The sequence below is a fragment of the Sorex fumeus genome, unplaced genomic scaffold, assembly GCF_029834395.1.
Source record: "Sorex fumeus unplaced genomic scaffold, SorFum_2.1 ptg000003l, whole genome shotgun sequence".
Lineage (NCBI taxonomy): Eukaryota > Metazoa > Chordata > Mammalia > Eulipotyphla > Soricidae > Sorex > Sorex fumeus.
Genome location: NW_026606060.1, coordinates 17,957,810 through 17,983,668, shown reverse-complemented (window position 1 = coordinate 17,983,668; position 25,859 = coordinate 17,957,810). Strand labels below are relative to the sequence as shown.

The following is a 25,859-nucleotide window of genomic DNA, read 5'->3' as shown; positions in this document are numbered from 1 at the left end:
TGAGCCATCTCTCCAATCCAGAGAAGGCCTAATTGGAGTTAGGAGTGAAATGAGAAAGTGAAACTAGAAATTCAGGTATGCTTAAAAGGAAGTGATATACTTTGCTTTTAGCTACAGAGCAAGCCTCAATTCTTTTGCAATGTGATTAATAATTGGTTCCTGAATTCTTAAGTAGGAGGAAAAGGGCCTTGAGCTGGAATCAGCATTATTCTCATAGAATGGTGGGACACCGGGGAGAAGGGAGGAAAGGTGTTGATCTGGGTGATTCAGTGCTCTCTGGCCTTTTATCTCTAGGTTCTGGGGTTCTCTCCAGATTCCCATGGGATAATGCCAAGGAGTAAGGCAGGGCCTAAACGGCAGGCTTGTGAGCCAACGCATGGCCGTTGGGCCTGTCTCCTAGCCTAGCACTGGGGCGGAAGTGTCCAGAATGCTCTGGGTGAGGGGTCAGGGAAGGCGGCGGCACCAAGTAAAACCCTACAGTTTAATGAGGTTTCTGAAATCATTCACCACATCCCCTGCTCCCCTCTTCCTTTCGCCTCCTTGAGCGGACGCTGGTCAATCTGCCCCTCTCTTAGAGTGGAAAAGCAGAATCATCCTTGGGACTTTTCCTTTTACCGCTTAGGAAGAGAGAGGTGGGCATTCTATACGCCACCTCAAAGAATGGAGGGGACAAGTCTGTCTTCCAAGGGAGGGAAGGGGTCTCAGGAGTGATATTCTGGGACTACCCAGAGTGGGGAAATCTGTAGGGTCCGAAACAGGAGGCTATGAGCTCTGACCTCAGTTGGAGCCCAAGAGAGGAGGCTGGTTGCCCTCAGGGGCCCCATGGAGCACTGGGAGGGGAGGGCCCTTGGGATGGGGGAGGATGACCCCCTCAGCAAGCAAGTTACTTCAAGATCAGCTTCCTCCTCTCCTGGGCCCCCTTCACTCTTTTTTGGGGGTGACACCCAGCAGTGCTCAGGGGTTTCTCCTAGCTCTGCACTCAGGAATTACTCCTGGGGGACCATACAGGACGCTGGGGATTGAACCCAGGTCTGCCACTTTCAAGGCAAACTCCCTAACGCCCCACCCGCTGTACTATCACTCAGGGCCCCACTTCATTCTCTTGCTGACTCCTCCAGGAACCCCATCTCCTCCCTGGGTGGGCGGGTGGGGGGGGTGCATGGTTCTTTTTCTCTCTCACGTCCTTTGGCTCTTGCCCCTCCCCCCTTTCTCCTACTATGCCACAAGCCAGGGGCAGTCATGACTTACTAGTAGCCACAGATTCTGGGTTATAAGATCCCCCAATTCGCCCTTGGCTCCCAAGATTCATTAGAGTGAGAGTGTCGCCAGTTTCAGATACCTTCCTCTAGTTTCCTCTTCTGTTAAACGGGCTGGCAAAAGGAGGGAGCCCAGCCGGGCCCAGAGCAGACCCCCCAGGAAAGCCAGCCCCCCTGGGGCGTTTTTTTTTTTTTCTGCTCCCCAGGCCCATTTCCTCTCCTCGGGTGGCACAAGTGTCACAGCCAAGTTGCTCCTTTGTGCAGAGGAGCAGGGCCTCTCACCCACGCGGCTCAAGCGGCTCAACTTCCCGGAGCCCTGCCCTCACCCAGACTGCGGACACCTCCCCAAGCACGTCGCGCCCCCGCCCGGGCAGGAAACTGCCCCCCACAGCCCTGCAGCCCAGGTACTTGGCTTCCGCTTGGGCACCCCGGGGCGGGCTCCGCACCCATCCCCTTGGGTCCGAGGGCGCAGCCCTCCCTCCCCTGCAGAGCACAGCGGGCGGTGCCTCAGCTCCCAAACTCCCTCTAACGGCGGATGCTTTTGTGGAAGGTTCTGAGCCAGGGTGAAAAGACAAAAAAAAAAAAAAGCGAGGCTGTTCCCGACAGCTCCTGGCGTCCCTCCCCCGAGCTCCCCCTCGGCCCTCGCAGGATCCCCCCCTTTGTTTTTTTTTTTTGTTGTTACCCGTCGCCCCAGCCCCGTTCAGTCTTTCTCCCTGGCTCCTGAGACTTGCAACCCCCGGGGGTCTCGGGGTGTGAACCAGGGGGGGAGGTTGGGAAACCTTATAAAAAAAAAACAGCCTGCTCTTTTTTTGGGGGGGTGTAGGGGGAGCCTCCTGCTCACCCCCCGCAGTCAAATCGCTTCTAGGAATGTCAAAACGCAGCTCGAGGGCGTTGCACGAGAAGCTTGGGCGCAGAAGCGGTTCCTCACGGGAGGTAGGGTCCCCAAACAAAAAAACCCACAAGAAAGGTCCCGCACCCGCGCGGCCCTGCCCGACCCCTCCCGCCACGCCGCGGCCCGCGCAGACTCCGCCAAGACACTCAGACCACGCCAGCCAAGCCACGAGGTGTGTTTTATTCTCACGAACCATACAAATCATTGTCTAGACCATCCCGGGGCGGACCGGAGAATTTGGCAGTCCCGAGGGGGAGGCGGAGGCGGGGGGGGGGGCGGGGGGCGGGGCGGGGTCCCTCGCAGTCCCCCTCCCACCCCGGGGCCGGGGGCGCCCGCGCGGAGCGCCCGGGTTCACAGTGCAGCTTGTCGCTCGCGTCCATCTCGCAGGTGGCTCTTCCTCCGCAGCACGGCTGGGGGGTCTCGAGGGGGCCGGGGGCCGGGGCGGGGCGGGGGGCGTCCGGGCGCTTAGGAAATCTCACTCCGCTTCTCCTGTTCGATGGCTGCGGCGGGGGAGGGGAGGGGAGGGAGGGGGCGGTGAGGACCCCCTGGCCGGGCCCCCCCACCCCCGCCCGCGGCGCCCCGGGACCCGGCGTGGGCGCGGCCCCCGCGAGGTGCGGGCGCTCGGGGACGCGGCGCTTTGTGCGCGCGGCGGGCGGGGCGGGGGCGCCGTCGGGCACTCACTCTCTTTGGTCGGCAGGGTGTTCTTCTCCTGCGTCTCCGTCTTCTTCAGCTTGGCCTTGTCGAAGCTGGCGATCTCCCCCATGTCCGGTTTGTCTGCCATTTCCTGCAATAGCCCTGGCGGGGCACAGCGCGCCGGTCGGCCCGGGGCCCTCGCCCGCGCCCCGTCGGGGCCCCCCGCCCGCCCGCCCGCTCGCTCGCCCGGCCCTGCCCGGCCCCCGCCGCGGGCGCCCCGGCCCCGAGCCCGGCTCACCGTGGGTTTTCTCCTGCGCCGTCCGCCGCTCCCACTCGCGCCGCAGCAGCCGAGACAAAAGAGCGGCGCCCGCCCCTCGCCTTATATACGCCGCGCCCCGGCCCGCCCCTCGCCCGCCGCAGCGGGGGCGGCGCCGAGCCGAGGGGCGGGGGCAGCGCGGGCGGCTCCGGGGCCCCGCCGCCGCCGCCGCCGCCGTTCCCACGCCCGCGCCCGCTGCGGCCGCACGTCTCGCGGGGGGCCTGCTCGACCCGCAGAGGGGGCGTGTGCGTGTGTGTACGCGTGTGCCTTCCTGTGTGTGTGTGTGTGGTGCGTGTGCCTTTCTGTGTGTGTGCGTGTGTGTGTGCGCGTGCCTTCCTGTGTGTGCGTGTGTGCGCTGTGCCTTCCTGTGTGTGCGTGTGCCTTTCTGTATGTGTGTGTGTGCGCGTGTGCCTTCCTGTGTATGCGTGTGTGTGCGCTGTGCCTTCCTGTGTGTGTGTGCGTGTGCCTTTCTGTATGTGTGTGTACGCGTGTGCCTTCCTGTGTGTGTGTATGTGGTGCGTGTGCCTTTCTGTGTGTGTGCGTGTGTGTGTGCGCGTGCCTTCCTGTGTGTGCGTGTGTGCGCTGTGCCTTCCTGTGTGTGTGCGTGTGCCTTTCTGTATATGTGTGTGTGTGCGCGTGTGCCTTCCTGTGTGTGCGTGTGTGCGCGCTGTGCCTTCCTGTGTGTGAGCATGTGTGCGTGTGCCTTTCTGTATGTGTGTGCGTGTGTGCGCTGTGCCTTTCTCTGTGTGTGTATGCGTGTGCCTTTCTGTGTGGGCGTGTGTGTACACGTGTGCCTTCCTGTGTGCGTGTGTGTGCCTTCCTGTGTGTGTGCGTGTGTGCATGTGTCTTCCTGTGTGTGTGCGCGTGTGCTCTGTGCCTTCCTGTGTGCATGTGTGTGCCTTCCTGTGTGTGTGTGTGTGTGTGCATGTGTCTTCCTGTGTGTGCGTGTGTGCATGTGTCTTTCTGTGTCTGCGTGTGTGTACGCGTGTGCCTTCCTGTGTGTGCGTGCGCGTGTGCCTTCCTGTATGTGTGCGTGTGCCTACCTGTGTATATGTGCATGTACCTTCCTATGTGTGTGTGTGCGCGTGTGCCTTCCTGTATGTGTGCGTGTGTGCATGTGCCTTCCTGTGTGTGCGCGCGTGCGCTGTGCCTTCCTGTGTGTGTGTGCGTGTGCCTTTCTGTGTCTGCGTGTGTGTACGCGTGTGCCTTCCTGTGTGTGCGTGTGCGTGCGCATGTGCCGTACTGTATGTGTGCGTGTGCCTACCTGTGTGTGTGTGCATGTGCCTTCCTATGTGTATGCGTGCGCGTGTGCCTTCCTATATGTGTGCGTATGTGCATGTGCCTTCCTGTGTGTGTGTGCGCGCGTGTGCCTGTGTGTGTGCATGTGCCTGCCTGTGTGTGTGCCTTCCTATGTGTGTACACCTTCCTGTGTGTGTTTGCGTGTGCATGTGCCTGTGTGCGTGTTTGCGTGTGTGCATGTGTGCATGTGTGCGCGCGCGTGTGTGTGTACGTGTGTGCATGTGTTCGCGTGTGGCCGTGCACGCCTGCCCTGCAGCAATCCCGTCTCGCTGGAGACCGTCGTCCACACCCCACCTCCCCCAGCCCCAGGCTCTAGCCTTGGCTCAGTCACTCCCCTCTCCCCTCCCCCCCCCTCCCCGCCCTTTATTCTCTGCTTTCATACTACTCCCCCTCTCTCCCTCCACAAGCGGGGGTCCCGGGAACCGAGAGTGGGTGGGAACAGGTGTGGGTGGGAACAGGTTTCCACCGCAGCTGTTTGCTCTTCCCAGATCTGGGCAGCCCCTGGGGACCCGCGGCGTGCCCCCTAAGTGTTCCAATATTGTGTGCAAGGCGGCGCGGGTGGGGGCGGGCGGTCCCAGAAGGGCTCCCAGTGCTCCCTCCCCAGCCTTCGAGGAACGCTGTGTCTGAGGGTGCAGCTTTCCTCTTTGTGTTAACCTCGACAACGCCACTACAAATGTTCTTTTCCCCTGTATTAACCCATGACCGAAGTGACAGAACGCAGTCATTCCCATCTGAAAGCTTGTTTTTAGCCTGTGTAACATCTTGTGTTGGGGACGCGGTGAGGGGAGCTGCTCCTTGTTTGGTTGATCCTGAACTTTCCTCTTCAAATGACAAGGACTTTTCCCAAGCGCAGCTCATGTGAGATTGGAGGGACATCCCACATTCTGCCCTGCCCCCCTTCCTGGTTTTATCTGCTTTTCTCACCTTGCCTTGAGTGTGTCTGGGACAGAAAGGCGGGTGAGGGTGTGTGTGTGTGGGGGGGGGGAGGGGCAAGCCCCTTTGGCTTGTGAATTTGACATACCAAACTCCTTGTGTGATCCTAGGTAAGGCTTCCTGCACCCAAGTTTCTTCATCTGTAAAATGAAGGCAGAGAGAAAGAACAGTTATCAAGCAGAAAGGTAACCCCAGGGGCACGCCACACTTTACACTTAATCACTTATTTAGCATTATCCATTAAAGGTGGCTGCAGTCTCTGGGGAACAGGACACTCCTAACTCAGTGATTTAGCAGGAGGACTAACCCAGTGATTTAGCGGGAGGATCATTTCCGCCTTGCTCAGTCATCTACGGAATAGCTGCTGCTGGCCTTGACGGGGCTGGGCTGGGCTCCAACTTGCCAATTGGATCCAGGTCTACTCCACAGGTGTCTCAGGGCAAAAGAGCAGGAAGGTTGCCTGACGAGGCCGTGGAGAGGTGTTGAGACGTGTGTAAAAGTATGTCAGGAAGAGGAACGGTAGCAGAGAAGTCGCAGTGCAGTAGGTAAGGCGCTTTCCTGTGGCACAGCTGACCAGGGTTTCAACCCCAGTACTCCATATGATCCCTTGAACCCACCAGGGCTGGGAGTGATGGGAGCACGGAGTGAGGAGTAAGTCCTGAGCACAGCTGGGAGGGGGGGTGCTCCCAAAATAAATAAACAGAAAAAGTATGTCATGGCACCTCGTGTCTCTTACCTTTCCTTGCCCCAATCAACTCCCAAGGGTAGTCCACGCCATGGTGGGAGAGGAAGAAGAATGAAGACTTCCTGAATAAATATCCAGCTTTTTTTCAAACAATGGGCATAAACAGCACGGAAGTGACTCTACTCCAGTAATGGTTTATTTCCCTTCAACGCAGCAGCAGGCTCTCCGTGGAGTGCTGGTCACCCAGGCCTCCCCTCCTGCGTTGTTACTCTTCCTTCCTACAGGTCCCCCTGTCAGTCTTGTTTGTCCAGCCAGGAGACAGGAAAGAAAAGACCAGGACTGCTGCTGAGGTTTTTTTGTTTGTTTGTTTGTTTTAGTTTCTGGGCGACACAGGGCAGTGCTTGGGGCTTACTCCTGGCTCTGTGCTCAGGGATCACCCCTGGCAAGGATCAGGGGTGCTGGGAATTGAACCAGGTTGGCGCCTTTCTCCTTTGCTCTCTCTTCAGCTATTTCTTCTGGCTAGAGTTACAGAGTCACACACGTACTTCAAAAATACGGGCATGTGGGATTCTTTTTTTTTTTTTTAAAGTATCAGCGGGTAGGGCGTTCGCCTTACAAGCGGCCAACATGGCCGACCCGAGTTCGATTCCTCCGCCCCTCTCGGAGAGCCCGGCAAGCTACCGAGAGTATTCGATATGCCAGACACAGTAACAACAAAGTCTCCAATGGAGACGTTACTGGGCCCGCTCCAGCAAATTGATGATCAACGGGAGGTCCTTATTTAATTTTTAATTTTTATTCGTGAAATACCACGAGCTACAGTTGTAGACTTACAAATTTTTTGTGCTTGGGTTTCAATTGTATAATGATCAAATACCCATCCCTCCACCAGTGACATGTGGGATTCTTAACCAAAAGAACTTTAGGTGGCATTTGCAGGCATTTTAATTCTCTTCCAGTGCAGTTCTGTGACTCCTGTCAAGGAAATAGGGCAGCTCCTGTGGTATTTGTTTCTGAAGAACAATGGTTAAGTCTGTTGTTTTCTTCAAGGCTTATGGGCATTGTTTAAAGATGTCTGTAATTCTCAGGCACTTCTCTCGCCAAGAGCCCATGGCTTTGCTTCTCTGAGGACATCTCCACCATCTACCAGGAAAGGCTGTTTTGTAGGGTTTCGGCCACAGCCTCATCTGAGTTCCAAGTGCCAGTCAGCCTCAAACACTAACCATGCGAACCAGTGAGCTCTTGAAGCTTCAAATGGTCCCTGTTGATGTGGCAAGGCACAGAGACAATCTGGTCAAGATGCAAATTCATGAGCAAAAGAAATGGCACTAAATGCAGGGATGCATTGTTGTGCAGCCCAGAGACGAAACGCTCCTGACATAGAATTTAGCTTCCACTGAGTGGTTTCTCCCAAAAATCCTCTCTAAGACTGGGCTTATTCTGTAAACTTTTACCAAAGGCCCACAAGGTATCTGGCAGTGATCTGGATGTGGAAGAGATAAGGATGAAGAGGCTCCTCAGTGACAAGTCTTGTGGAATGAAGAATGACTAAGTCAGCCAGCAATGCTTGTGCTTTGCATTTACTTATGACTTGGGGTGTCATTTGCGTCTGAGCGCGCATCAGCCTGCTGCTTGGAACAGACTGTATACCGCTCACAGATGGTATAGAGAAAGCCGAACCACTTAACTCCAATTACATTTCCATTTTCTTTGTTGAGAAGGATACTCTGGAAGAGAGAGAGAGCTAACAAGAGGCCAAGGCAGTCTTGACTACTAACCAGTTTCCCGTGGCGCTCTTCCTAGAAGCCTGTTCAATTGGACATTAGTTTAAAAATATTTTAATGGTTATAATTATCGGTCACAGTTCTCCCGTTATTCATCGATTTGCTCGAACGGGCCCAGTAACATCTCCATCGTGAGACTTGTTGTTACTGTGTTTGGCATATTGAATACCTCACGGGGTGCTTGCCAGGCTTTGCCGTGCAGGTGAGATACTCTCGATAGCTTGCTGGGCTCTCCGAGAGGGGCGGAGGAATTGAACCCAGGTCATTCAGGTTGGCAGCGTGCAAGGCAAATGCCCTACCCGCTGTGCTATCGCTCCAGCCCCGATTATAATTAAATTGTTAAAATTTATTTGAAAAATATTATAGTTTAACTCTTGGCTGTAGCGATAGCACAATGGGTAGGGCATTTGCCTTGCATGTGGCCGACCTGAGTTCAATTCCTTCATCCCTCTTGGAGAGCCCGGCAAGCTACCGAGATTCTTCCACCCGCCCAGCAGAGCCTGGCAAGCTCCCCTTGGCGTATTCGATATTCCAAAAACAGTAACAACAAATCTCACAATGGAGATGTTACTGGTGCCCGCTTGAGCAAATCAATGAACAACAGGGAGAACAGTACTACAGTGCTACAGTTTAACTTTTATGTTTGATGTTTCTTCTCTTAAAATGGGGTGGGGCTAGAAATGGAACACTGATTGTGCAAGGAAGGATGGAACTCTGTCAATGCAAAGCAAGCTGGATTCACTTTTAAATTTCTTATAGAAACTGCTTACATATCTGTTCCTGAATATCTGTTCTCCTCTGCTGGAGAAAACTTGTCATTATCTGAAACTTTATCTCGTTTCATTTTTCTTCCCAGATCCATTTCTACCAAACATTTCATATCTCTCTCTTTTTTTTTTTTTGCCTATTTCCTGCATGAGGAAACAGAAGACCCATCTCTTTGGTCACTACTGCATCTTCAGCACCAGACACGATGCCTGACACACACCAAGTGCTCCATCAGTAGTCTTTGAACAAATGCACAAAAACAGCCATCCAGATGGAACGGGTTAATTTGGGGGCAATGAGGTGGCCTTTGTCATTGGAGTGGAAATGGAGAGTGGCCGGCAAAGTCACCACAGGGGCTTTTCCATGGTTCTGGCCTTGCCTGGGTGGGGGCACTGGGCTCAGAGGTGAGCAAACTGTGTGTCTCCCTGCATAAATTCCGTGGGCCTTTTCATGCTATTCCAGTTGTGAAAGTTTCCTTCTGGCTGCTAGTTTTGCTGGCCTGAAAATAGCTGTGTGATTGTCACCTAGAGGTGGCCTAGGGAATGAAGATACCAGGATGTGACCTCTGTACTTCTCTTACCATGTTTCATCAAAATGTATCTCTCTGTAGGGAGTTTAAGGCCTCAGCCGAGATAAACCTGGGAAGAAAGCAAAGTTGGCTTTTCAGGGTCAGTGATGGTTCTATTCTGTAAATGTTTGACTGAATCCCTAAATAAGCCTTAAAAATTATTTTTAATTTTTTTATGATTTTTAAAAAATTAAATCATTGTGAGACACACTGTTACAAAGTTGTTCATATTGGAGCTGGAGCAATAGTAGGATGTTTGCCTTGCATGCGGCAGATTTGGGTTTGATCCCCAGCATCCTATATGGTCCCCGGAGCACCTCCAGGAGTAGTTCCTGAGTGTAGCGCCTGAATTACTGAGCATCGCTGGGTGTGACCCAAAAGCAAAAACAACCCCTTCCAAAGTTGTTCATGATTGAATTTCAGTCATAAGGTTACAATACCTGTCCTTTCACCAGTGCACACTTCCACCACCAATGTCCCCAGTTTCTGTCTCACCCCCCCCCATGCCCCACCCCTGCCTGCCTCCATGGCAGGCACTTCTCTCTCTCTCTCTCTCTCTCTCTCTCTCTCTCTCTCTCTCTCCTTTTGAGCTAAGTAAACCATGGTAGTAGTTGAGGTCCAGAGTGTGAGAGTGTGAGAGAGAATAGTCGCATTCTAGTTTTCATTTCTGGTTCTAGAACAGCATTCACGGCAATACATAACACTGAGCAATAATGTGTTTTAGGTCCTGTGCTAAAGTCTTTTTGTCTCTCTCATTTATAGCTCATTGAAATAGTGTGAAATGACACTGTTTTGTGTATTTCGTTCGTTGTGGGTCCACACCCAGTAGTGCTCAGAGACGGTCTCTCGCTCTGTGCTTCTGGGGTCATTCCTGCTGAGTCTGGAAGACCTTGTGCTGGGCAGGGATCGAACTCAGGGTTCCGCACGTGCTAGGCAGATATTCTATAATTTGATAGATCGCCCTTAAACTTTGAACCCTTAATCACTGTGCCCACTGTACCCCCTACCCTCTACCTCACCCACCCACCCACCCAGACCTTGTGGTAGGGTTTGCTAATGCACTTCAGATCTACTTGTCATACATATTTTGTCATTAAATTTAACCAGAACAAAAAAAAGAAAACAACGCCCCTTCAGCCCAGGGTCTGATGATACCACTTAATGGTAGCACCCTGCCTTGTACAGTCGAGGTCGTGAGCTTGACCTCTGGCTCTGCTCCACATCTCTAAGTGTGAGTCCTGAGCACTGCGGAGTGAGCCCTGGTATGCAGGCACCACAGCCAAACCTGCAAATCCAGGACCCTGCGACCATGCCAGCAACGACAAGGGAAGGCAAGGAAAAGGTGAGGAAAACCCCAAACTTCAGCCAACACGCCAACAGCGAAAGATTTTCATGGAGACGGTGTTGCGCACTCAGCCAGTGATTGACATCAGACACGTGAACCAGGGGCGTCCTCTTCGCTTCCCTGGATTATGCTCAAGTCTGAGCAGGGAGACCAGCATCAGTAGACATTCACCATATGCATACTTGTGTTTTACTCACAGTAAATTTTTTTGGCTTGGTTTGGGGCCACACCCAACAGTGCTCAGAATTTATTCCAGGCTCTGCACTCAGGAATTACTCCTGGCAGGGGCTGGAGCAATAGCACAGCGGGTAGGGCTTTTGCCTGGCACACGGCTGACCCAGATTAGATTCCTAGCATCCCATATGGTCCCCCAAGCACTGCCAGGAGTGATTCCTGAGTGCATGAACCAGGAGTAACCCCTGTGCATCGCTGAGTGTGAGCCAAAAAAGCAAAAAAAAAAAAAAATACTCCTGGCAGACTCAGGGACCATAAAGGATCGAACTGGGCCCAGCCGCATGCAAGGCAAGTGCCCTACCCAGTATACTATCTCTTTGGCCCTACACAGTAAATATTTATTTTATTAAAAAAATTCATACATTGCAGTCTACGATAGTGTTATTGCTAGGATTTCATGTACATCACCGTTTAGCAATGCGCCCCCCCCCGTCCCCCAGAGTGTCCATTCCCTTGACCATTGTCCCAGTGCCCTGACCCCTGTGTCCCCAACTTCCCCATCTCCTTCTGTGGTAAGCTTCCTACTTGAAAATGTGTCACTCGGGAGAAATATTTCTTGTCTTCAGGTCCCTCTCTCTGCAGGAGTCCGTCTCCCAGAGCATGTGCCAGGAGCTCTGCTTGTCTCCACGCCCAGTCTCTGTCGCACCAGGCTTGGCTTAGTGACTGATGACATGTATGTGCAGGTAGCAGAAGTGAGGACAGGGTGTCACTTCTACTTTGGTGCCTCACTTTCTCCCTCTCCCCCATCTTTCTTCTATTTTTTTTCTCTTTCTTTTTTTTGAGAGGGCCACGCTTGGAAGGGCTCAGGGGGGTTATTCTTGGTTTTGTGCTCAGGCAATAACTGGCAGTGCTCGAGGGACTGGCATATAGGGGCTGGGGATAGATCTGGGGTCAACCGCATACAAGACAAGTGCCTGACTTCCTGTACCAGCGTCCAGCCTCTCGCCCCCTCTGATCTCTCTGTGGGGGGTTGGGGGGTATCAGCTGCCATGTCCTGAGAACACAGCAATGCGAGACACTCAAGTCTGGCCAACGGCATGTAAGGAGCTGAGGCTTGTCAACAAGTGAGTTTGGGGATGGGAGGCTCCACTCAGACTACAGTCTGGGGAGACCCCTGAGCCACACCCTCCAACAAAGCTTCTCAGAAACACGGTGAGTTTTATGTTGCTCACATTCAGGGGCAATTTGTGACTCAGAACAGAGAAGCTACTTCGCTATCAAAAGTGGGGAGAACACAGAGATCTGGAGGGCCGCGTGAAAAACAAAGAGCCTCTTCATCGGTGGGAATAAAGGACATTTATGGCATTGCTTCTCCCTCCGGAACTGCAGATACAAAGATGGGGCATGGCAGTCAATCAATCTATTTTTGAGGCCTCCCAAGTGGGTTCAGGAGGCCCTGGGGGCTGGTGATTCTTAGCCAACGGGGTTGGTGGTTCAATACCAGGGCTGAGGGATGGAGTGTTATCCGGGCCCTGTGGTGCTGGGTATTACCCGGGACCTCTGGCAGTGCTGGGGGCTCTCTGAACTGTACATGGTGATGATCAGGAGACCGTGTGGTGATGGGAAATGAAGCAGGACCAGTGTCTGCTAGGCCTGTGCCTTAAGCCTGCACTATCCCCGGCCCATGAGGATGATCTTCATGAACCAGGGTCATTTCACTTCTTCATGCAGAATATCTGGCTCATGTAGGGTTTTGAACCAGAAACAAGCTGGAAAAGCCATGGTTTTCAGACCACTTTTTTTTTATTTTAATGAAGGAGTATTGCTATTTATTCAGTCATTGATTAGGCTGATTGAATTGGGCATGAACTCCACCTTACTTTATTTTTTTCTTTTTATACATTTATTTATTGAATCACTGTGAGAGCAGTTACAAAGCTTTCAGGTCTAAGTCTCGGTCATACAATGATGAAACACCCATCCCTTCACCAGTGCCCATTTTCCACCACCGGAAACCCCAGTATAACCCCATCCCACACCCTCCCTCTACTTGTGGGGCAGATGATTTCCATATTACTCTCTCTCTACTTTGATCACATTCAATATTTCAACACCAGACCCACCATTATTATTTGGGATTTTACCCCAACACTCAGATCTGCCAAAAGGCAACCATAGACAATTTGTTTTCTAGTGCTGATTATGAATAATATGTGATGTCATGTGGCTGCAGCAGTGGCTGCACCATTTTGGAATTCTGAAATTTTAACAATTAAATCTGGAGAGATTTAAAACCTGCTGGGTTCCGAGATTTGTGCCTGAGTCTCTGGGATCATGGCTGTTAAGCAGCTTGATCAGGAGCCAGAGAGATCATTCGTGGGCAGCGACCCGGGGTCTCATTGGGGTGGGGAGGAAAGGGTCAGCTTCACTACATGAGGCCCCGTGTGTCTCTAAACTGCAGGCCCAAACCTGACTGTCTAAAGGCCTCTGGGGGATGGCAGCCACTGAGCCGCCAGAGGAAACAGGCCAAGGTACGAAACCTATTTCCACCTGGGGTGGCCCGGCACCGGTAACCTACTGTGGGGACTGGACGCATTTTTGTCAAAAGCCGCTGGGTTCCGAGATTTGTTTCTGAGTCTCTTGGATCATGGCTGTTAAGCAGTTTGATCAGGAACCAAAGAGGCCTTGCCTCCAACTATATAGCTGAGCTGGAGGTGCTTTGTGGGTGTGTCTCCCACATATCTAACTTTTGGCCTTTTTACTTTCTTGGTAAACTTGACCCCAAGTTGTTGGGGTCTGGCCAAAGGCATAATAGCAATTTGGGGTAATCAAGAAGTTTGAAGGTACAGTTTGACCTGCTGGCAGCACCATATCCCAGGTCAAACCAGTTTTGACCTCAAAGGCTACCCTTTCCTACCAAGAAATACTAAAATCTATTTTTTAAGTCCATTTCATATTGTAACCCAGTTTCACAGCAAGTACAAGGGAAACATTTTTATCTGAACAATAACTCCTTATGGCAGATGATACTTTCTACCCTACTGTGTTCTATTTTAATCTTTTTGTTTTAGGGTCACACTGGCCTGTGCTCAGGGCTTACTTCTGGCTGGGCTCAGGGAATCAGATGAGATACCAGGGATCGAACCTGTGTAAGACAAGTGCCCTACCCGATGTACTCTCTGGCCTTTCTTGTTGGAGATTAGGACAGAACACAGACCTCACATTGCAAAGCATACATCCTGCCATGGAACCACATCCCAAGCCTATTTCTCTCTTTGAAAACCATTTTTTTAAAAAAATCATTTTTTTGGTGGCCCCAGTAGTTCTGGGGGGGCACTGGGGCAATACCCAGTGATATTTGGGGGAGTGGATGATGCCAGGATCGAACCTGGCCTGAGTTGGCAGGCATGTGCTCCAGTCCTTTAAGCTTTCTAACCCCTGAATCATTTTATTTTGAAATTATCATCATTATTATTATTGTTGTTGTTGCTTTTTGGGTAACACCTGGTGATGCGCGCTAACCAATTGTGCCACTGGAGCTACGATGCAGGGCTGTAGCGATAGCACAGCGGTAGGGCGTTTGCCTTACAAGCGGCCAACATGGCCGACCCGAGTTCGATTCCTCTGCCCCTCTCGCGAGTATTCGATATGCCAAACACAGTAACAACAAAGTCTCCAATGGAGACGTTACTGGGCCCGCTCGAGCAAATCGACGATCAACAGGAGGGCCTTTACCTTTTACCTTTACCTGGCGATGCACAGGGTTTATTCCTGGCTCTGCACTCAGGAATTACCCCTAGAGGTGTTCAGGGGACCATATGGGATGCTGGGAATCTAACCCGGGTCGGCCATGTGCAAGGCAAATACCCTACCCGCTGTGCTATTGCTCCAGCTCTTGAAATTATAGCACAGCGGGTAGGGCGTTCGCCTTACAAGCGGCCAACATGGCCGACCCGAGTTCGATTCCTCCGCCCCTCTCGGAGAGCCCGGCAAGCTACCGAGAGTATTCGATATGCCAGACACAGTAACAACAAAGTCTCCAATGGAGACGTTACTGGGCCCGCTCGAGCAAATCGACGATCAACGGGAGGGCCTTTACCTTTACCTTTACCTTTAGTACCTAAAACAGGAAGCTAGCTGATATTCCTGGAATTTAGAGAATGTCTTAAAATTTTGCCCTTTATTAAAGCTGTGTATGTATGTGTGTGTTGTGCAGTTTTATCACAGGTATGTAGTTGCGTGTCCACAACACCTCCATGTTTTAGATACAGACCTATAATTTAGATACAGACCTAAACCATTACTGCAAAGGGAGTTTTTCCATCTGCCATTGCCCCACCCCCCACTTATAACTCCAGACAACCACAAATCATTTCTCATCTCTAAAGTTCTTTTTTTCTCCCCCTTGGGGCAGGGTGAGTTCTGGGCCACCCCTGGCTGTGTTCAGGACTTCCTCCTGGCTCTGTACCCAGCGATCACTTCTGGTGGGCTCAGGGGACCATATGGGATGCCGGGGAAAGAATCGTGGGTTACTGTGTGCAAGGCAAGTGATTACCAACTGTTCTATCTCTCCAGCCCCTTAAGTTTTCTTGAGATTGGCTCCCCCCCCCCATTCTTTCTTGTTAAGGATAATGTCCTAGAGATCTGTTGAAATTGTTGAATGCATCAATTAATTTCCCTCCACCCCCCAGTCCTACTCTCTTCCCTTCATTCTTGGTGGTGCTTGTCATGTTTGGAGGTCACACACACTTGCCCGTGACGCTTGCATTCATGCAGGGACTCACACCCTCTAGTGTGGTGCCTGTGGATGTGTTGAATGCAGTGCTGCCTGGAGCTTGCACACTTGGCTGAGGTTTTTTGTTTTTTGTTTTCTTTTTGGGTCACACTCAGGGATGCACAGGGGTTCCTCCTGGCTCTGCACTCAGGAGTTACTCCATGCTCAGGGAACCATATGGAATGCTGGGAATCGAACCCGGGTCGGCTGTGTGCAAGGCAAACACCTTACCCGCTGTGCTATCTCTCCAGCCCCTTGGCTGAGGTTTTTTCACACTGTTAAAATTGCTTTTAACAATTTTTCTGGGAGTTGAACACTTTAGCTGAAGTGCCAGAGATCACAACTGCACGGATTGGTGCCAGGCATCAAACTCTTGGCCTCACACCTGGAAGACAGATGACTGCTCTATAGAATAATGTATATTTATATTGTTTCCAGCAGTTTGCTATATCAAACCCATAATGTTTGCAAGACCCAGGGCAAGAGTACAGATGGAGAACTACTTATCATATGCTTAACTTCTTTTCAATGCTGGGGACCAAACTCAGGGCCTGGAACAAGGCGTATTTACTACTGAGCCATGTCACTGGTTTACTGCTGGTTTACTGATTTACTACTGAGCCATGTCACTGGTGAAAAGGTCTATTTTTTATATATGTGAAAATAGTTAAAATGATATAGACAAAGTGATTTAGCAAGTACTATACAGGTGTGAGTGTTCTACTTGTGGGTTGGAGAATGTTTGAAAATAATAAAATTAAATTATAGATTCATATTTAGTTTTCTGAATATAATTATATTGATAGTAAAATTACATGTCTTGGGAAAGAAAAATAAATTCATATACATTTAATCTATTATTGGAAATTTTATCCAAATTTTTTGTCTTGCTTTTATTTACACATTAACTATGTGTAAATTGTAATTAATTGTAACAATTAGTAACTCTAATTGTTGTCAAGATTTTCACATACCTTGTATTCTTCAGATTGTAGTGACTTAAAAAGAGTAAAATGTAATTATCTTCAGAGCACAGAATTTAAGTTTATAGTTGATTTCTGGACTAGAGTGATAGCACAGCGTGTAGGATGTTTGCCTTGCATGTGCCCAACCCAGGTTAGATTCCTCTGTCCCTCTCGGAGAGCCCGGCAAGCTACCAAGAGTATCTTACCCACATGGCAGAGCCTAGCAAGCTCCCCGTGATGTATTCAATATGCCAAAAACAGTAACAACAAGTCTCACAATGGAGACGTTACTGGTGCCCTCTGGAGCAAATCGATGAACAACGGAAGGACAGTGCAGTGCAGTGCAGTTGATTTCTATTGTTTGTGGTAGTTATTTTCTGTAAAGTCGACACAAATGCTGAATTAGCAGGATGAAATCATTACTCTTAGGAGTAATCCTTTGCTCATAATATATTTGTGAGCAATCAATATATAACATCATTTAATGTGCATTTATATTGAAAGACACCTTCTTCACTATATCTTGGTGCTTCTTTATCATTGAACTGACATAGCCAATAGCATTATGAAATGGACGAATAAAGCTCTTCCAATACACACATTTTCTTTTTAAGGCACTTTAGTTTTCTGGAGCTAAGGAACATAGCACTTTAGTGCCATGCTTGAGGCATCTTGAGCAGTGAAATCTATGTACCCACGCGCGCGCACACACACATACACACGGAGAAAAAGAGGACCTTAAATAGACTGTATAAATGACAATATTTTATGGTAAGAGAGGCGACATAAGGGGGAGTTGTGCCTGTCTTGACCTTGGCAAGAGTTTTAGACACCTGGAACTCAAGTGTTATGGGACATTATGGGACTCAAACTTTGTGCACATCTTCAAATGACAGAGCATCACTGTGATTATTGCTTTTGGAGTTACAAATAAATTTCAACAAGTGGGTGACTGTAATGAGTAGGACTTGACTGTAATTTTCATTAAAAATGTGAATCCAATTTGTAAAAAAAAAAACAGTTAAAATGAGTTTTCCATTTTAAACTAGATATTTTTATCCAAAATTTTAACTTCATTTAGTATTCCCAAGCAAAATACGATTATTCATGGCTAACAAAATTACAACGATTTATGAATAGAATATTTAATTACATTCAAGAAAGAATCCCAAAAGCGTTGAGTAACACAATCAATAGTTTTGTGTCATTTTGGCTTTGGTATTTTGGGGGCCCCACTATGTGGTGCTGGGGGTGATCTGTGCTTGGGAGTGACTCCTGGTGGGGGAGTCCCAGCTCTCCTGCACACTAAGACTGTGCTCAGCCATTTGAGCTCTCCCTGGCCCTCAATAACTAATTTTATAAAAGTTGAATGAATTGCAATTTGGATACTGAACATCTATCAATGAAAATCGATTCTTAGGGCCAGAGAGATAGTGTAAAGGTCAAAGTGCATGCCTTGCATGCAGCTGACCCTAGTTCGGCAGTTCCACAGTACACTTGGTTTCCAAAGCACATCAGGCCTCCTCTCCAAGTTTTATGTTTTTTATTTTTATTTATTTTATTTTATTATTTTATTTTATTTATTTTAAAATTGCCTTTACCTTTACCTCGAGCAATTTTTATTTATTTATTTATTTATTTATTTTATTTTTGGGTCACACCCAGTGATAGCGCAGTGGTTGGGTGTTTGCCTTGCACGCAGCCAACATGGCCAACCCGAGTTCGATTCCTCCGCCCCTCTCAGAGAGCCCGGCAAACTACCGAGAGTATCTCGCCCACACGGCAGAGCCTGGCAAGCTCCCCGTGATGTATTCGATATGCCAGACACAGTAACAACAAAGTCTCCAATGGAGACATTACTGGACCCGCTCGAGCAAATCAATGAACAACGGGAGGACCCAGTGATACACAGGGGTTACTCCTGGCTATTCACTCAGGAATCACTCCTGGCGGTGCTCAGGGGACCATATGGGATGCTGGGAATCGAACCCAGGTCAGCCGCGTGCAAGGCAAACACCCTACCCGCTGTGCTATCACTCCAGCCCCTTATGTTTTTTTTAAAAGAATGATACAGACTGTTCACTATTGCAAAATATTCTTCAGTAATCCTATGTAGTTGCTGGGAATACTGTGCTAACTTGTGAGGAATCCCCACAGCTACAAGAATGCCATTGTTAATTTTGGGAAGCATAAACTGGAACCAGAAAAGGAGCAAGAAAATGGGCACTTGGTTTTATTGGGAATCATTGCTATGCAAGAATTTATGAGAGATGGATGGAAGCTTGCCACAAGTGGTGCAGGGAGGGTAGTTAGGACAGCAAAGGGACCATTATGACAATCATGGTTGGAAATGATCACTCTGGATGAGAACTGAGTGCTGAGAGGAGGTAAAGGAATATACATGGTAACCTTGCAGTACCTGTACTGCAAACCATAATGCCCAGAAGGAAAGAGAGTGAGAGAAAGAGTGAGAGTGAGTGAGCAAAAACCTGAGGAGGGGGAGGGAGAGAGAGACACATCTGTAGTCGAGGCAGGCTAGAGGGGAGGCAGGAGGAAACTAAGGACATTGGTACACTGGTGTGGTGAAGGGACAAGTGTTGGAACATGGTGTGACTGAAACCCAATCACGAACAACTCTGTAAGTGTGTAATTCACAGTGATTTTATAATAACAACAGTAATAATAACAATAATAATAACAAAGGGGCTAGAGCGATATCACAGCGGGTAGCGCGTTTGCCTTGCACGCGGCCAACCCGGGTTCGATTCCCAGCATCCCATATGGTCCCCTGAGCACCGCCAGGAGTAATTCCTGAGTGCAGAGCCAGAAATAACCCCTGTGCATCACCGGGTGTGACCCCAAAAGCAATAATAATAATAATAATAATTTATGAGAGAAAGATCTAGTGACAGAAGTGCCTCGATACCAGCTTCCGTTCCTTCAGATACCCCTTCACCCAGCAACGCGTCATCTTCAGTGCCAGCAACGGCTCAGTGCACCTGCCTCCCAGCTGTGGGTGAGGTCATCCTTGGGGACATTGACAGAGGAAATCTGTGTGCATTGTGTTCAGGTGGTCTTTTAAGGTGCCAGCCCATGTGCCCAGTCTCCAGAAGGAGCCACTACAAACATTGCTGCAAAGAATCAAAGCAAATTGGTGCAGTTGTCTCTGTAGGATCAACTCTCTCCATTTCATTCACTTTGGAAGGTTCATCCATTTCTGACTTCTATATAAATTGCAAAACGTTAAATGCCACTCCCACCCCTTTCTGCATACTACTTTTTTCTTTATGTCCCACCTTAAGAAAAGTAGCCCCCAAACTTCACTTCCTTTTCAATTTTTAGGTTTTTTTTTGTTATTGTTTTTGGGGGTCAGGAGTGTGTGAGAGCAAATCCAGATCCAAAGCCTCACCCTGGTAGTTATTCATTCTACCAGAACTACATTCCCAGCCTCCACTTCCTTTCTATTTAATTTGTTCATTTCAGAATTCATATTCTTTTTTGTTCTCTACCGTGCAATGCATTGCTCTTTGGCTTGACATCAAATTTCTAAGCTTCCCTCCAATCAAACCTTATAAAAAAAAACCTTATAAAAAGACGATTATCAGCTCCTCTGGGAGGGAGTAATAATTTATAACAGGCAATTAGACAAAAGCTTTCCTTGCTATCTTTGCGCCTTCAGAAAGGAATGCGGTAAATGAATGCTCTCAGACAAGCCCCCATTTCCTAATGAAAGTAGAGACGTATCTATGAAGCACCTTGAATAGGAGGTGAAGTTGAGAACGGCACCATCATCTACAGCGCTGGGCTATTCCCACCCCCCCTTTGCTTTTTGGGTCACACCCAGCTTTGTACTCAGGAATTACACCAGGTGGTTCTCAGGGGACCAAATGGGATGCTGGGAATCAAGCCTGTGTCGGCCGCATGCAAGGCCAAAGCCCTACCTACCCGCTGTGCTATCGTTTCAGCCCAGTCCGGGGCTCTTGCAGTCACTTTATATCCCTGAATTTCACTGTCCTCATCTAAGAAATGATGATAAAAGCTAAACTGGCATGATGATCAGTGAGATTAAATATCTGACATCATTTGTAGGTGAGATGTATTATTATAATCATTTTTTTGGCGGGGGGTGGTGGTTAGGCTACAACTGGCAAGCTCAGAGCAGTCCTGGATCTGTGCCCAGAGATCCCTCCTGGAGATGCTCCAGGAACCACAGTGGGTGCCAGAGATCGAACAAGGGTCGGCTGCATGTAAGCCAAGTGCCTTTTACCCCTGTACTATCTCCCTGGTCCTTGAGAGGACTTATTATATAAAAGTGTTATTATATAAAAAGTAAACCAATTAGTTTGGTTTCTTTAGACAATTATTCTCACACTATGCTAATTACTTCTTTGAAGTATTTTCTGAGCTGGTCTCAATATTGTTCTATTTTTATCCTTTCACGACACCCAATAAATGTTCCTGAGCTTAATATTAATGCTGAGAAAGAGGTTTCTGGAAATGCTAAAGGACAGGGTTTCTTGAAGGACATAGTGATGATGAGGTAGAGGAAAATGTCTGAGTCCTGACATTAACACCAGACAACCTGGAATTCACCAGGAAATGTTGGCCAGGAAGCTGGGAAGGCTGCCAGATATGGAGGTGGGTGGGGATTTGGGAATGGACTTTCCCACGTATTAGTTTGCTCAGGAGGCCAGAACAAAGAGCCCCAGCCGGTGGCTTACTAAGGAACATTAATTTCTAAAATCTAGAAGTTCAAAATCCAGATGTTGAGGTTTAGTTTCTCCCAGGGCTCCTCTCCTTGGCAGGTAGGTGGCCCTGGATTCCCCTCTATGGGTGCATGTCTGTGCTGATGTCTGTGTCTGAACTTCCTCTTCCTTAAGGACAACACTGACAATGGATTAGGGACTGATTGGAACTTAATTGCCTTATCTCCAACAGTATCGCTGATCTTCGTAGATGTGCAGAATTAGACCTTCAACAAAGGAATTCCAGGGGTGCAAAAAACTCAGCTTTCCTCATACCGTCCACACTGAATGCCACGTTCATGCAGTGCTGGCTCAGATCAGGAACTCTTACTCCTGTCCTGTGAACCGACGCAAGCGCCAAGTTTCATGCTCCAAACACCAAGTGGTACAATACAGCTCGACACAGACTGGAAGCAATGGAGTGGACCAGGGAGTCTGGGAATCTGAGCGTCCCCTGACCCTCACATGAAATTCAATTTTTATTTTGTTTGTGATGTCAGAGACGGGGCTGCACTAGGGGCCTCGCTTGGGCTCACTCTGAGTTACATCCCCAACACACAGATTTCCTTCTTTCTTACCTTTGTTTGTATCTCAGTCAGGAAGCATTTCCGAGGTACCCATCAGGTATTGGGCATTCAGTCAGGGGGCAAGGGCCGTCTGAGGCAATCTGGACTCTGAACTTGAGTTGTTCATGATCTACAATAGGAAGCAGACATATAAATAAGTAATAGGAGGCTACCTGACGGGTGGAGCAGGACAAGGCAACATCAGATTCAGTGGTGGTATAGACTGACCCACAACACTACAGACATTTCACCTGAGTCTTTAGGGTGTGTGTGATGGTACAACTCATGACAGCTGACATTTATGGGATCTTTCTTATGTGACTCACTGGGCTATAGGTTTGTTTGCTATCACAATAATAGTAATCACCCCCCAACAATTTCTACCACGTTGTTGAGCATTTATGGCATCCCGGTAGGGTTTATTATTACAACCATTTTACAGATAGGAAACAAAGTCCTAAGGACCTTGTTATGTCTCAGTGTTTGGGCACTGAAACATTCATATATGTGAGCCCTAAATCCCAGTGTGATGGTATCAATGTTGGGTCCTTAGGGGATACATTAGATTTGCATGGGGTCCCTAAGGCAGAGTCTTATGGTGGGATTTGTGCCCTTCACACTGAGGAATAGACCCCAGAACTTTCGCTCCACAGCGATACCAAGGAAAGACCACATGGGTACATGGTGAGAAGGAAGAGGACCCTCATGAAGAACTGAAATTCTTGGCCCCTCATTCTTGGATTTCCCAGCCTCAGAACTTTGAGAAATAAAGATCTCTTATCTAAGCTGTTCAGCCTCTGGTATGTTTTGGCAGCCCAAGCAGACAAAGGCAGAACTGAAGGAACGTGCCTAAGATCTTCATGGTCCAAAGGGGTAGAGCTGGAGTTGGAAGCTACACTGGTGTGAATCTTCAGAGAAGAGAGGGAAGGGAGGCCTGGAAGCTGGCAGACAAATAGGAGCAGCTGGCCTGCGCTTAGCAGCTCTGGGCTCTGCATTCCTGTCTGTAAGAGGATAATGACGCTAAATATTGCCTAGGTCTGGACAGTACAGGGTGGAGGCTGGCTGTGTTTGCTGTTTTGTGTTTGCTCTTAGCATTTTACAGAAGGATTTGACCTGAAGGAAGGTTAGTTGGGAGCTTGTTGCTCTGATTCAGGTAAGAGATTTGATGAGTGTGGTTCACCGAGGAAGAGGGATGTGAACTGGAGAATCTGAGAGCTAATTGCCTTAGGCAATAAGTGGTGGATGTTCCATGGAGGGGATGGAGAGGTTGGGTGGCCTGGTGATAATGACAGAGCCAGCACGCTTCAGCTCGTGTGCTGAGTGCTCTTCCCTTTGTACTCTAGCTTACTTAGCCAAGATGACACAACGCAGAGGCCAGGGCGCCTTGCCTAAGAGTGCTTGTGAACTACTCAAGGAGATGAATGGGTCCGGAAGGCTTCCCAGGACTGGGATTACAGAAAGGTGCAGGCAACCTCTAGTCATTGGCCAACGCAGATGCTCAGACAAGGAAACAGACCCTGAGGTGTGTGCACAGCAGATGCTTCAGTCGTGGGCCTTGGGGCCTCCCTCTAGAGAAGCAGAGAAATCTCCCAAGTCTGAGCATATCTCCTGGGAAGAGGGGCAGGGCATGTTGAATGAAGACTTAGGAGACTGTTTAACAGGAAGAGACTGAGTTCCATTTTTTTGGTGTGTGTGCTCCTTTCTTTTTTTGGGCCACACTGGTGGTGCTTAGGGCTTACTCCTGACTCCGCTCAAGACTATTCCTGATGGGGCTCAGAGGTCCCTGTGGGGTATGGGAATCAAACCAGCAACAGCCATGTGCAAGACAAAGGCTGTCCCACAGTACGGACGTCTTGAATGAGCTCACCCACTTCCGGCCTGCTGGACTGGTGGCCCAGGCCCTCCCAGAGAAATGAAGCAGCTGCATTCCCTGCCTCTCTGCCCCTCCCCTACCAGCCCAGCTGGGGCCCGCATACTCCCTGGATACATTCAGTGTGGAAGTCTTTCCTGGGGACTGGAGCTATAGCAGAGCCGGTAGGGTATTTGCCTTGCACTCGGCTGACCTGGGTTTGATCCACAGCATCCCATATGGTCCCCTGAGCACCTGCCAGGAGTAATTCCTGAGTGCAGAGCCAGGAGTAGCCCCTGTGTATCACTGGGTGTGTGGCCCCAAAAAAGCAAAAAAAAAAAAAAAACCAAAAACAAAACAAAACAAAAAACAACCCAAAAATCTCAGCAATGAAAAACTTTGTAGATCATGGTGGTTTAATAAAATCTCATAAACACTCACACACACACACACACACACACACACACACACACACACACACAAAGTCTCTCCTGGTTCCTTTGTCTCTCTCCTTTCCCGCTGTTTGTATGTTTTCTGTGGTTCGAACGTGGTGATGGTGATGCTGCTAGTGATGCTCTTTGGCTTGTAAGGAAGAGAGACTCACTGGAACTTCCTCAGGGGGTGGGACTGCGGCAGGTTGGGTTGCCAGGGAAGCAGATGGTTTAACTCGCAGGATGTTTATGAAGGTGTGTCCTTGGCTTCACTCTTGTTGAAGGGGAGGAAGGAAGCGAGACTGGGCAGGGAAACATCAAGCTGTGACAGTCTTCCCTCCAGACCCCGGGGGACCTTGGAACTCCACTTGCCTTAGGTGGGCTCAGATGCCTGAGGAAGGGTGAGGTCACTTTGCAGCTGAGACAATACTGCAGGCCCACACCTGACTGCACCCCGGTCAGCTGTGGTCGCTGGAAAGGCGATCTGGGCGGGCGTCAAGAGGGAACGAAATGAGAAGTTCAACAGGAGAGAGCAGAAAGCCTGACTGGTGAGGGGTGCAAGAAAATGTTGAGAATATTCCTCCTAATTATGAAGAATCACAGGGTGGGAACCTTAAGCAACAATTTTTATTTATTTATTTATAAAGTTGCTCACAATGATTTATATATTCAGTATTCCAACACCAATCCCACCAACATTACACCTTCCCACTACCATCGAATTTAGAGCAGGAATTTTAATTTTTATTTGCAGTCACATCAAAAGTGGACCTCGGGGATCAGACATCGAGTGAATTTATTGATGACTCTGGAGCTGTGACCCACCCATGCCCCTGTTTTCTTCCTCTCTGAACCCCTTGCAGTGGCTTAGCCTAGATGATGGTTACTTCTTTCTTTTTCGGTTTGGGCCACACCCAACAGTTTTGTTTTTGGGGCCACACCTGGTGGTGTTCAGGGCTTCCTCCTGGCTGTGTGCTCAGAGATCGCTCCTGGCAGGGCTCTAGACCAGGGATGGAACCCAGGTCCACTGTAGACAAGTGACTTTCTTGATGTCTGCCAATGAATCTTCTCTCTCTCTCTCTCTCTCTCTCTCTCTTTCTGTCACTACATCTCTCATCTGATTGGCCATCAAGTGGCAGTGGAATGGAACCTCCAAGGTTACAATGATGAAGCTCTTCCCAGATGACTTAAGCTAAGAATTCCTTAGGGCTGAACTTTGAATGTTGCTAGTGGCCCCAGAAAACCGAACGTTCTCCCTCACTTCCCCTGGCTTTCCTGAAACCCGTGCCCCCACTCTATGCTCTTTGCTTCCTGTGTGTGTCTGGGCATCGAGGTCATTCTTCAGTGTTCTCCTCCCCAGGTCAAAAGCAGGGTCACAGGAAGGGGCCTTCAAGTTCACTCTACTCTTTTTTTTTTAATTTATCTAATTTATGGGCTGGAGCGATAGCACAGCGGGTAGGGTGTTTGCCTTGCACATGGCTGACCTGGGTTTGATTCCTCTGTCCCTCTTGGAGGGCCCGGCAAGCTACCGAGAGTATCCCGCCCACACGGCAGAGCCTGGCAAGCTCCCCGTGGCATATTCGATATGCCAAAAACATTAACAACAAGTCTCATAATGGAGATGTTAGTGGTGCCCATTCAAGCAAATTGATGAACAATGGGAGGACAGTGCTACAGTGCTATTTATTTATTGATTTATTTTTGGGTCACACCCAGCAATGCCCAGGGGTTACTCATGTCTATGCACTCAGGAATTACTCCTGGCGGTGCTCGGGGGAGTTGGGATATGGGATGCTGGGAATTGAATCTGGGTTGGCTGTGTGCAAGGCAAATGCCCTACCCGCTATGCTATCACCTCAGCCCAAGTTCACTCTAC

General features: G+C 49.4%; 1 protein-coding gene across 1 annotated transcript; it reads right to left on the bottom strand.

The window, feature by feature from the left end:
• Positions 1–2,307: 2,307 nt before the first annotated feature.
• Positions 2,308–3,221, bottom strand: TMSB10 (thymosin beta 10). Its single transcript, XM_056117740.1, has 3 exons — positions 3,080–3,221; positions 2,830–2,943; positions 2,308–2,648 (listed from the first exon to the last, which is right to left on the bottom strand). Exons 2-3 carry the CDS (start codon positions 2,927–2,929, stop codon positions 2,614–2,616), a joined length of 135 nt encoding a protein of 44 aa, XP_055973715.1. The 5' UTR covers positions 2,930–2,943; positions 3,080–3,221; the 3' UTR covers positions 2,308–2,613.
• Positions 3,222–25,859: the final 22,638 nt, after the last annotated feature.

Bases quoted from the DNA above. Each gene is read 5' to 3' on its own strand.
- TMSB10 (XM_056117740.1), bottom strand. From the start codon at position 2,929: ATGGCAGACAAACCGGACATGGGGGAGATCGCCAGCTTCGACAAGGCC. The intron at 2,649-2,829 runs GTGAGTGCCCGA...CCCCCGCCGCAG, and splicing joins CACCCTGCCGACCAAAGAGA to CCATCGAACAGGAGAAGCGG.